The sequence below is a fragment of the Nomascus leucogenys genome, chromosome 22a, assembly GCF_006542625.1.
Source record: "Nomascus leucogenys isolate Asia chromosome 22a, Asia_NLE_v1, whole genome shotgun sequence".
NCBI classification, from domain to species: Eukaryota; Metazoa; Chordata; class Mammalia; order Primates; family Hylobatidae; genus Nomascus; species Nomascus leucogenys.
In genome coordinates this window covers 102,152,142-102,164,270 of record NC_044402.1, presented here as the reverse complement: position 1 = coordinate 102,164,270, position 12,129 = coordinate 102,152,142, and the positions used below count along the sequence as shown (strand labels likewise).

At 38.0% G+C, this 12,129-nt stretch overlaps 1 protein-coding gene across 5 annotated transcripts in view; it reads left to right on the top strand.

The window, feature by feature from the left end:
* Positions 1-8,943, top strand: part of ALS2 (alsin Rho guanine nucleotide exchange factor ALS2) — an 81,515-nt gene extending 72,572 nt beyond the window's left edge. For 3 of the 5 annotated variants that reach the window (XM_030802556.1, XM_030802555.1, XM_030802557.1), the window contains exons 28-34: positions 1,601-1,723; positions 2,570-2,746; positions 4,154-4,199; positions 4,415-4,476; positions 5,012-5,161; positions 5,397-5,493; positions 7,617-8,942. In XM_030802556.1, the coding sequence (XP_030658416.1) occupies positions 1,601-1,723; positions 2,570-2,746; positions 4,154-4,199; positions 4,415-4,476; positions 5,012-5,161; positions 5,397-5,493; positions 7,617-7,655 (694 nt within the window). In that variant the 3' untranslated portion in view covers positions 7,656-8,942. Of the gene's footprint in view, positions 1-1,600; positions 1,724-2,569; positions 2,747-4,153; positions 4,200-4,414; positions 4,477-5,011; positions 5,162-5,396; positions 5,494-7,616 lie in introns of all 5 variants that reach the window. The other 2 variants (XM_030802559.1, XM_030802554.1) reach the window with 1 other exon arrangement.
* The last annotated feature ends 3,186 nt before the right edge of the window (positions 8,944-12,129 follow it).

Genomic DNA, 12,129 nt, shown 5'->3' with positions numbered 1-12,129 from the left:
GTCTTATTTAGATTCAGTCTCTAGGCAAAATCATGTATGTAAAACCCAACCACAGAGTAGATGAAGTTTAATATAAAGTTTTGTCCCTGAGTTTTTGTGTCTTGTCCTTTGGCAACAGTATCACATACGTTCATTTATTTAACAAATATTTATGGAGCATTTCTATGTAATAGCCATCATTCTAGGCTCTCAAGGGATTTATCAGTGAACAAAGACAAACAATCTTTGCTGTCATGGGGCTTACATTCTAATGGGGGAAAAGAGTAAACAAAAAGTATATGTAGTATGTCAGAGTGATTAGCACTATAGAGAAAAATAAAGAGTACTAGGTGTGAGATGCTATTATTTTAAAGAGAAGGTCAGAGCAGGCTGACTAATACGGTGGTGGTATTTGAGCAGAGACTCGAAGAAGGCAATTAAATGAGACAGTAAGCATCTTTGGGGAGAGAGTTCCAGGCAACAAACAGATTTAAGCTTGTGAGATACAAGATCTTTTACTGAGTTGAAGCCAACAAGTAAATATTATAGTGAGATAATTATACAAAAGTTTGTAAATTTGTCCCAGAACTTCCATATATTGTTTGCCTCAACATTGGAAGTATTTCAGGTTTTGAGGGAGAAGTGTGATCTATTAAAAAGATCACTAGCCTGGGCTAGCTCTGACATTAGCTAGATGAGTATAATGAAAATAAGTGTCCTGACCTTTTTTAGTTTTTTCAACTATACAATTAGGGCAGATGGAGGTGCAAGATGTAAGTCTACAAAAATAGAGAAGACTGCATATTGCCTTTAAAGGGCCAAAATTTAAGTCCGTAAAAATAAGAGAAAATAAACTTATTTATGGTAGAGTCCACTAGCACACAAGAAGTCAGAGATAAAATCTGTGGCAGAACTCAAAGCCCAGGAAAAAAAATTCCTCACCAATTTATCCCCTTGATCATTTGAAAAATTAATTTTCATCAACTTTTAAAAACACATTTTTAAATTTTATGTTGAGTACAGAGGGAAATAATAGACACTGAGGACTCTAAAAGGGGGGAGTGTGTGTGGGAGGGGGTGAGGGTTGAAAACTTACTGATAGGATACAGTGTTCACTGTTCAGGTGATGGGTACACCAGAAGCCCAGACTTTACCACTATCTGATATATCCGTTCAACACAACTGCATATGTGCCCCTTGAATCTATAAAAATAAAATAAAACTTTACGTTGTGTCTTCTATAATCATTTTTTCCTTAATGTTGGACATTTAATTTCTGTCGGTGTTTGCTTATGTTCTAGAAGAGTGGTCCTTGCTCAGTTAATATAAATTGACCTCAGATGAGATTTGCCAGTAAGGAACACATATCTCATATAGATCGGAATTCTCCATTCCTTAGTATCTAGACAGAAGAAAATCATAGCACGTGAAGATTTTGTAGTGGTATTATTCATTAGCTGCATTCTTAATTTTATCCTGTCAGAAACATCAGTTTTCTCAGGGAACTAAAATACTTAGTTGATAATAAAGCTTGCTTTCATAGCTAATGGAAATGTGTTTTTATGCTTTTCAACCCCCCTAGAGATATAATTGTATAATTATATTTTTTATTCTTCCTTAGGTTCTTATTTCCTGAGCTGCCTGACGAAGGCAGCACAATTCCTCTCTCTGCTCCTCTGCCAACCGAAAGGAAGTCTTTTTGCACTGGGAAGTCAGATTCCCGATCTGAATCACCAGAGCCAGGGTAAATGGAGTTGGGTGGGGACAGTGAAGAAAGGGAGTGGTGACTAGATGATCTTACTCAAAGAGTCCCAGGGAGAAAGTATGTTCTCTAGATCTATTTCCTCATTTCTAAAATGATATGGTTGGGGCCAGCCACAGTGGCTCCCACCTGTAATCCAACACTTTGGGAGGCTGAGGTGGGAGGATTGCTTGATCTTAGGAGTTCAAGAGCAGCCTGGGCAACATAAGGAGACCCCATCTCTACAAAAATAAAAAAACCATTAGCAGGGCGTGGGGGCACACACCTACGGGCTCAGCTACTTGTGAGGCTGAGATGAGAGGATCACTTGGGCCTGGGAGGTTAAAGGCTGCAGTGAGCTGTGACTGCACCACTACGCTCCAGCCTGGGTGACAAAGTGAGACCTGTCTCAAAAAAAAAAAAAAAAAAAAAAAAAATGTAGCTGGGTAGGTGCCCCCTCTGAGGTCCCTCTTAGGTCTCTCAAGTACTATTAGCCATACCCCAGGAAAAAGCAACCACAGATGATCTGAGCACAAAGGCTGCTTAGCAAAGGAAGTATCATCACACTGTCCTAGAATAACCTCAGAGAAATCAGCCTCAAAATGGAAACAAAGTAGGTTTTCAGTGAGATTTTTAATTCATGAAAAGAATTCACAGTTTCCTCTAAGGCAAAATTATAGATAATGTCCTCATATCAACTCCATATGTAAAGAGCAGAGTTAATATTGTAACTTCTTTAAAACTTCCCATCTCTACTTTTGACTTTTTGAAACTGAAGCTCTATCTTGGATTCTGTATTCAATTTTAATATGAAAAATGCTCCTTTCCTCCCACTCCATTATTTTGTAGTTATGTAGTAACAAGTTCTGGATTATTGCTTCCTGTGCTGCTACCTCGGCTCTACCCACCGCTGTTTATGCTTTATGCTTTGGATAATGATCGCGAGGAAGACATTTACTGGGAATGTGTCCTTCGACTAAATAAGCAGCCAGATATTGCTCTCCTGGGCTTTCTTGGGGTGCAGAGGTAAGGGTAGTAGTTACAAGCACAACCAAATGGTTTTAATTTAAAATGCAAACTGCATTATTGGAAATTTGGCACTTTGATATCTAATTATATATATGGCTTGTAATTATTTACTTTTTTGCATACGTCTTATTTAACAAAATAGTGATAGTTAATAATCTTTATTTCTGAGAATATTTCGAGATTAGTATGAAACCTGCTGATTCTTTGGAATGTGTTTTTTATTATGTTTTCATATATATGTAATATATGTTTATTATATATTAGTAATATATTTTATATATTATGTATAGTAATATATAATATATATCTTTATATATACATATATATAGTAAGTCTGAGCTATTTTGCCTGGTATTTTATAGCTCTTTAGAGCAGAATACCTATCTTTGGCATTCTTCCTTCTCTTCTTTTCTCTCCTCCCTCTCCATTTGCAATTTTTAAGTTAAAGGTTTTGAAGTGTTTTTTGTTTGTTTGGTTTTTTTGAAAGAGAGTTTCGCTCTGTCATGCAGGCAGGAGTGCAGTGGTGCAATCTCAGCTCACTGCAACCTCCACCTCCCAGGTTCAAGCAATTCTCGTCCCAGCCTCCCAAGTAGCTGGGATTACAGGCACGTGGCACCATGCTCAGCTGATTTTTGTATTTTTGGTATAGATGGAGTTTTGCCGTGTTGGCCAGGCTGGTCTCGAACTCTTTGCCTCAAGTGATGGGCTCGCCTCGGCCTCCCGACGTGCTGGGATTACAGGTGTGAGCCACTGTGCCCAGCCCTGCTGTTTTTATTAGAAGACATTATTGCTCATTATCCAGGGAATACTAAATTATTATGTTTTCTTTCTAGGGCAGTGATAAAGCTGATTCCACCTCCCCAATCTCTATTTGTGCTACCAAGAAAAGTGAATAAGCCTTAATTTTTTTTTTTTTGAGACGGAGTCTTGCTTTGTTGCCCTGGCTGGAGTGCAGTGGCTCAATCTTGGCTCGCTGCAACCTCCATCTCCCAGGTTCAAGTGAGTCTCGTGCCTCAGCCTCCCAGCTAGCTGGGATTACAGGCCTGTGTCAACGCACCCAGCTAATTTTTGTATTTTCTTATTTTTGTGCTATTTTTTTATTTTGTGCTTTAATTGTTTTCAGTGGAATAATTCGGTAGTAGAAATGAGATAAAACTGAGTGAAGGAAAAATATTTGGTAATATCTGTAATGTGTAGGGTTATTGGGATATAGAATGACAAATCCCTTAGGGAGATGATAAAAACTCTTAAATCACTTCTGGAATGTTTATAAAAACTTAACCTATTGTGGAGCAGTTCTTTTTAATGGGGACAGGGAAGCCAATATAGCTGTCAACTATTTTTATGGGATTTTGTCTACCATAAGTAACAACTTACATTAATAATTTATGGATTCCATTATAGGAAATTTTGGCCAGCAACCTTGTCAATCCTTGGAGAGAGTAAAAAGGTATAGTAGATTTTCTTTTCCTCAGCAAATATGCTTTTCTCTAATGGGAAGGATTTGAGATAGCAAAACTTTTTCATTTTATGTTGATAGAACAGTACCCAAGCTTGCGTTTGCATCTGTTATTACCAAAGACCTGCACTCTGACATCAATATCATTTATTTCTGTTGTTGCAGAAAATAGTTTTCCTCCTTGACCTTCACTCTCTTTTTTGCAGGTTTTGCCAACCACGAAAGATGCTTGTTTTGCCTCAGCAGTAGAATGTCTGCAGCAGATCAGGTAATCTCTGATTTGTTGAAAAGCCACACAAATCGAAGTAGTGCTTGGTCTATTAAGATATTATTAATATGATCTTATCTTTACCTAAGCCTTAAGCATCCCCATTCTATATGCTGATGGTGTCAAACTCAACCTGGAAATCAGAAATCAGAATGAGACCCTTGGGTTATCTTTTACTCTAAAATGACCTTGCATTTTCAAAAGTAGTGGAGAGCCAAGCCAGAAATTTATCCATATAATCACATCTTTAGCCAATTGGAAATTAACCAAATTTCTCGTTCAGAAAAGAGCATATATTAGGAGAATGAGATTTCACATGGGTAAAAGGAAACAATATATGAATCGTAGACAGTTGGAGGCTACTTTTCTCATAGCACCATGGGAGTACAAAGTCATCCTTTCCAACGACTCATAATGCCTACGTGTCCAGGTTAAGGCATCTGAACCCTAGGAGGGAATATTGTCAAAAAAGCATGATCAGATGGCTTTATTAAGAAAATTATAGGATGTCTTTTTGTCATTGTTTCTGTAACAGCACAACATTTACCCCATCAGACAAACTTAAGGTCATCCAGCAGACTTTTGAGGAGATCTCTCAGAGTGTCCTGGCATCACTCCAGGAAGATTTCTTGTGGTCCATGGATGACTTGTTTCCTGTTTTCTTATATGTGGTGCTACGGGCCAGGTAATTGTTTTATGACTTTATTATTAGTGAGTCGTTATTTTTAAAAGTCTGCTGCTTGCATTTTCTGAACTGACAACAGGAGTATGCTCTTCTACTAGAAAAAAATTGATTAACCCATTCCACTGTGGCATTACCTTTTTATTGAACTATTCTTTCTTTTTCCCATCAACTAGATTCAAAAGGAGAATGGACATGTAAGTGAAAATAACTCAGCATCTTTTTCTCTTTGGGGCAGGATTAGGAATTTAGGCTCTGAGGTACACCTCATTGAGGATCTAATGGACCCCTATCTTCAGCATGGGGAACAGGGTATAATGTTCACCACCTTGAAGGTGAGTGTAGTTATTATTTAATACTTTTTTATCTTCATATCTGTCTTTCATTTATCATATTATAAATGCCATTAACCACTTTTTTTGTATAAAAGTTTAATGCAAACCTTAAATGCCTTTAGAGCACATTTTGTTCTACACTTTAAAACATTATATAGTATATTAAAGTAGGATAAGCCAGTTGTTCCTCAAAATACTAAAGCAAATTCTTCATTATCTAATCCTCCTTGTAAATTGATCAAACTGTTATAAATGCTTACATTTATATAAATAGTCGTAACTCTAAAAAAGAAACAGAAAGGATTCTTAGTGTCCAAGAAAGTTTCCAACAGGAGTGCTATTTAATGGAACAGGGTAAAACACAGAAGGCAGTATGTAAATAACGAATTTGAATTCCATCTTCTTTCTTTGCCTTGTATTTACTGTAACCAATAGATTACAAATGAGCTTCTTTGATCTGGGTGGCCTGGAGAGATTTTTAGAAGTCATTTGTTTCCCGCCTTGATTTTTCTTGGAATTTGGAAGAATCACTCCAAAGTTTATTGAAAGAACAGCAGATAGAAAGTGCAAAAACACTTGTGAAAAATGAGAAAGAATAGACCTACTCTTCCAGTTAGTAAAATTTATAAAATTATAATAATGAAGATAAAATAGTATGTGACTGTCACAGGAATACACAATTACCTAAATAGAAGGGATAGCTCCCATATAAACACATCATAATAAAAACTTCACATGAAAGTGGAAACACCAAACCAAAATGGAAAAGAGGAATTATTTAACAAATGGTAAAACAAAGTATTGGATAGCTTATTAGCAGTTTTGGAGGGAGGGTAGAATAGCAAATTATATAGATGCTTTGGGGTTTAAGTATAGAGAAAGGAAGAGAGAAGGAAAGACAGGTAAATTAAAATAAGAAAAACAGCTGGAGGGCAGTGGTGCGATCTTGACTCACTGCATCCTCCACTTCCCAGGTTCAAGTGATTCTGCCACCTCAGCCTCCCAAGTAGTTGGGATTACAAGTGCCTGCCACCACGCCTGGCTAATTTTTGTATTTTTATTAGGGATGGGGTTTCACCAGGTTGGCCAGGCTGGTCACGAACTCCTGACCTCAGATGATCCACCCTCCTTGGCCTCGCAAAGTGCTGGGATTACAGGCGTGAGCCACTGCACCCGCCTACCATTAGCACTTCTGTTAAATAAACTGAAAAGGGGGAGAAACTGGGGAAAATATTGGCCACAAATGACTTAGATTATTAGTGTTTACATTATATGAAGAGTATCTCTAAACAGATCACCAAAGAAGAAACTGAACTAGTAAGTTTACGTGTAGAAAAATACTCAACCTCACTGAAACTCATAGTACTGCAGATTTAAATAAGGTACCATTTTGTGCTGTTAAATTAGCAAGAATGTTTTAAAATTACTGGTGGGGTTATAGTGAAGTCATTATTATTCCCACATTGCTGATAATGGGGTAAGTAGCCATTACCCTTTTGGAAAGCAATTGTTACTAACATAGATATCAACAACATCAAAACATGTAGAGTTTGACTCAATGGTTCTACTCCTGGGGATTTATCCTAAGAAACTAAAGAATGGAAAATGTTACATGTTATCTGGATGTGCTATTCATTGGGGTATGAGTAATTCCCATACCTGGAAACTCATAATTCAGGGTGCTTCTTAAAAAGGCATTCCTGGAAGTTACGACTCCGCAGGTCTGCAATGATGCTTAATCTGTATATTTATTAATCATACTAGGTGATTCTAATTAGAGTTGTATCTTTTAATGACTGGTATACTCTAAATGTCTAATCAGTAATGGCAAATTGTAGTGTCTCTGCGTGGTGAAGAATATTAGATAGCTTGTAAAAAAACTTTGTTTTAGAATAAGACGGGAAATGAAAAAATTTTGTCTATACTAATTACAAGTAGGCAGAAGACAGCCACTAGATAGGGGAACTAGAAGGGAACAGGGAAAAGTGAAATCAGTTAAATCTGTTGGGCCATCAACTGAATTTGTTCATAAGGGATTTTGTTTCTTTAGTCCCATATGCATTGCTCTCTTTATGTAATTTCTTTAAAAGTGAACTTGAAATTATTTTGTACTTTTTTTCCAGGCATGTTACTACCAGATTCAACGTGAGAAGCTTAACTAGGCTGCATAACAGCTTGAAAACTGGATTATCTACTACAGAGTGTTATAACACCATCTGGAGTCTTCCCGTAGTGGCAAAAAAGAACAGTGTTGAAATTGGAAAGGACTTTGTGTTATTTAGGTTGTTAGAATGAGCCTTACTAATAATAAGAGCCCTGAGCCCAGAAAAAAGGACTGTATAGTTTAAAGAGAGGATTGAAAAAGAGGTAAGAAATCAGATTAGACCAGTTCTTGGCCTATGATAGTTCCAAAAATACCATTCATCTACTGTTTGAAAAAAGAAGGGGATATCCCTTCCTACAGTAAAGGGTATGTCAGCTACATGAAGCTGTAAGGAAAGCTTCCAGTAGAACTTCTTATATTAAAGAAGTTGATGGATATTTTTGAATTTCTGGTTTGCCTGAATCCACCTGCAGTTACCCCGATCCCTTTGCAAGAACCAGATCGTACTTGAAACTATAGTGGCCACACTCTGCCTTCCTGAGTCCCTTCCAGTCATGTGTGCATCATGTCTCTTTGCCAAGGGAGGGGAGAAAGGAACTTTTAAACTGTAGTTTTAACTTTTTCTAAGCTTTTTCTTGTTGGGCAAGGTTCTGTGCAAAACTACCACATTCTGTCCCCAAAATGTGGAATGCATCCAAATAGGAGTCTTCTGCCTCTTAAAAGAACATAGGAATTTTGTTTTTGGTTTCTTTATCACGCTACAGAGAGTGAATACACTGGAATTCAGACACTGACTTTGAGCTGCTAAGAACCTCATTTGTCCACGTGCAAACGCTGTATTCCGAGGCCTGTGAGTGGCAGCCTGAGGAGGTTTTGCATGCAGGCTGTGTTTTCGAGCAGGACTAACAATTGGGAAATAAGCAAAAAACTGCATCGGTCCCCAGCCTGGTGGTGTTCTTCCCTATACTTCACACTGAACTCAGGATGGGAAGAAAAAAGGAAACAAGCTTTGGCTTTTTCCATCTCAAAAGTATTGTGGCACCTCAACATTTCAGTGTTTTGCTTTTTAAAAATGCCCTATTGTAAGTTGTTGGTTTATACTGTATAACACTAGTAGCTGTTTTGAATAACATAGGTGCTCTTCCTCATCTCATCTCCTACACCGTGGTGAGCATACAGAGTGTCCTGATTTGTGTTAAGTGACTGAGAAGATGTTAATTACTTTTGAAAAAGGATCATGGTTTTTGCTCTACTTTATAATCAAGACAAGTGTTTATTAAAATACTGTTTTGGAATGTTGGCTGTAATGTAACAGCAATTTTCATAATAAAAGGCATTCATCTTTATGTGGTTGTTTTATGATTGTAGAAGAAATAAACAGGGCAGCCTAAAAGATGAAAGGAAACCCAGACTTAGTATTTCTTTAGCCCGTATTGTAATCCATGCCTCTAAGTATTGGCCTCAGAAGTCCCTCTGGGGTTTTAGAAATCTCTGTCTTTAAAATAAACGTAAACCAATAGTTATAGCACCCTTTCTAGCAAACAGCAAGTTAACTTTCTGACCCCAATAACCCAAGGACACGGGTCTCAAAAGAAATCTGTTATTTCTTTGAATAAAAAGCATATTTTGATAGTTACTCATTTTTTTTTCCTCCTAAACAGATTGAGGGAAGGGAAGGTGAGGCTTTAAAATTCTGCTTAGAAGTGTTAGATATTAATTATCTCCCAGTTGTAATGTTTTCTCAGGAGGCCTTTCCATCTTGTTGCTGCCTCTACCAGAATGTGCCTGTCCACTGTTGGAAGGGGACCAACCCTTAAAGATCCGTTTATGTTAAATACTTTGCATTTACATTGGAGACTGTTTTGAGTTTCTGAACAAACACATAAATAACCACATTTGCCTGGTAAAGCCAAATTTACAGAATTTCTGACTCTGGGTGGGGGTGGATAATATGTGGAAATGGACAAACAAAAACTTTGAGACAAATTGACCCATTGAGAAGATTTCCAATGATGATAGGCTGTCTCAGTTCTAAGAAAAGCCATGTTACAATTCGTCCTTTTACTGGAGTCTTGAATGAAACTGTTCAGTTACTTTGGATTCTTCCTAGTATATACTTTTCAGATAGCATATTAAAATTATAAATTTTGAACTGTATTGGAAGAAAAACCCTAAATCTCCAGGCCAATGTTTGTAAATAGAAGTCCGCAGCACTCCTGCAGCAGTTTACAATGGTCATTCACATGCGTGATGAATGCTTACAGCAGCCCAAAGATGCAGGTGTTATCCCCATTTCCCCCCATTTTTCAGACAAGCAGTGACCAAGAAGATTTGCTCACTGCCAGAGCTGGGACTCCAGCCTAGAACTTCCCTACTCCCTACTTCTCTAGAAGCCCAGTGCTTTTTGCTACTACAGCTGCCAGAGATGTCATTTCATAGCTGGTTATGTATTGAAAGTTCTTAAAAGTGAGTTAAAAATGAAAATCTTATTGAAATCAAGTGCTTTTCACAAAATATGCTGTACTCAGAACACAAATGTATCACATTCCCAGCTTGTGTTTTCATCTATGATGGAGAGATAAGGAAAGCCACGTGATTAATGTGGGTAGAAGGGCTGATGACCCTCTGATAACTGCCATTTGGTCTCTACCTTTTGCCTTGCTGTCAGCAATACCTTCCTCTCCTTTCTGCAATATCCCCTTCCAAATGCTCTCCCACTGAGCACTCCCTGCAGTATTAAGTTTTCAGATAAAGAAGAAGCTCCTATCTGAGATAGAAAATGCTATTTGTTAAGTTCAGAACAGTGGCTTGGGAGGGGATTTACCAGAAGGTACTGTTTTTGATGGGCTTCTGTTATTAGCTGAACAGTCTTCAGTTGTTTTCTCACCATAACATGAGAGATTTAATAAGGTTGATAGGTTATTGGCTTATTTCTGGTCCTGCCACATTTTTTTCTTTCATTAAAAATGCTATCTGCTGTTGTGGAATGCCTGTCATCTTGAAATAATCAACAAAAATATTAGTGTCTTTCTGCTGTTAACTATGTGTTGGCAATTTGAGAGAAAATACTAGAATGTAGGTTTGAAAATGATACAAATTAGACTTCAGTTCAAGGAATACTTAAGAAGATTTGTGGCAGGAAAGGCTTGTGAGTAATTTAGTTGTTAGGCTGGGTTAGGCATCTGTGGATTACATCAAAGAGGATGTGCAGAGATTTTATCGGGAGCAGTGAGGTGACTTTGGCAGCTAACAGGCCACTAGTATCCTACTAAAGCTTTTGTCTGGATAGGAGCAACATTGCATGTTTACAGTCTTGCAGGTAAGAGACCTTGGCAAATAATCCTCAGTTACCAGAAGATGTATCCATAACTGCCTAGCTTGCCTGTCAGTTTTTAATAGCTAAAGATATAAATCTGGGTAATCTAACTCAAATGGCTTAGTTTCATGTTAACTCAAATGATATGGGGAATTTTATGATCTTGAAAGAGCAGGTTTTGCTTTGAGAAGCCATTTCTTCAGTACGGAATAATGAGTTGTCAGGAAGATTGAGTACAATGGGCATTTGCCCTGGTCCTAATCAACAGCATTTGGACCCAGAGGAAGCCAGCTATTTTTGTAAGGGCCATTTCTCATCATTAAGTTTTCAAGTGCTTTTTTAGGGTTTGTCTAGTAAAAAGCATTATTTTGAAAAACAAGCATAGTAAGGGTAGGGGGTTGTGGCATTTAATAATACATTTTAAAAAGCTAATGAAAATACTGATTTTTAAAACAAGATTTAGGACAGATTCCTTAGGCATCAGTCACACTAATGCATCTTCTGAGTCAAGAACTGGCTACCCTCTCTGTGCACTCAGTCCGGAATTGCATGTGGCGGGGTGCTTACTTATTTGCAGTCTAAATCAAGAATTCTCACTCTCAAGATGGCAGAAATAGATAAGTTTCAACTGACAAATTTGGTACAGAAGTCATGGAAAGGAAGGTAAGTCTTTTGTCAGGCATCATGCCAGGCATCGGCATCTTTCAGGACTAAGGAAACAAAAGAGGAAAACTTGATTTTACTACATGTTAACTCTACTGAATACCTCCTTGAATGTCAGATTCCTTATCTGTAAAACAAAGGTTTTGCATTTGATTATCTCTAAGATCCCCTCTGCCCCCAGTTTTAAAGTTTGATAGGGAAAGAGGTTTAAGTCAGGATACCAGGCCAGGGAGGAAAGGAAGGGAGGGCATAGGCCTCTGGAGTTCAGCTGCCTCCCCCATCAGGATTGAAGTCCCAGCTGCTGGCCACTGCCTTGAGGGAGGTATCAGCCTTTTACTTCTGGATCTTGGCCTCTGCTTGTTCTACCCCTTCCCAACAACAACTGAACATACCGAGTGCTTGCTATAGCCCAAGCACTGTTGCAGGTGAAGCTGCAGCATGAACAAGATAAGCAACATCTCTGCTCCCCCGGCCCTCTGCAGACTTTACACCTGCGGGAGGCAGACACTGAGCGAGCCAATGGATATGAGAACTGGGAAAATGAGAAGTGCTA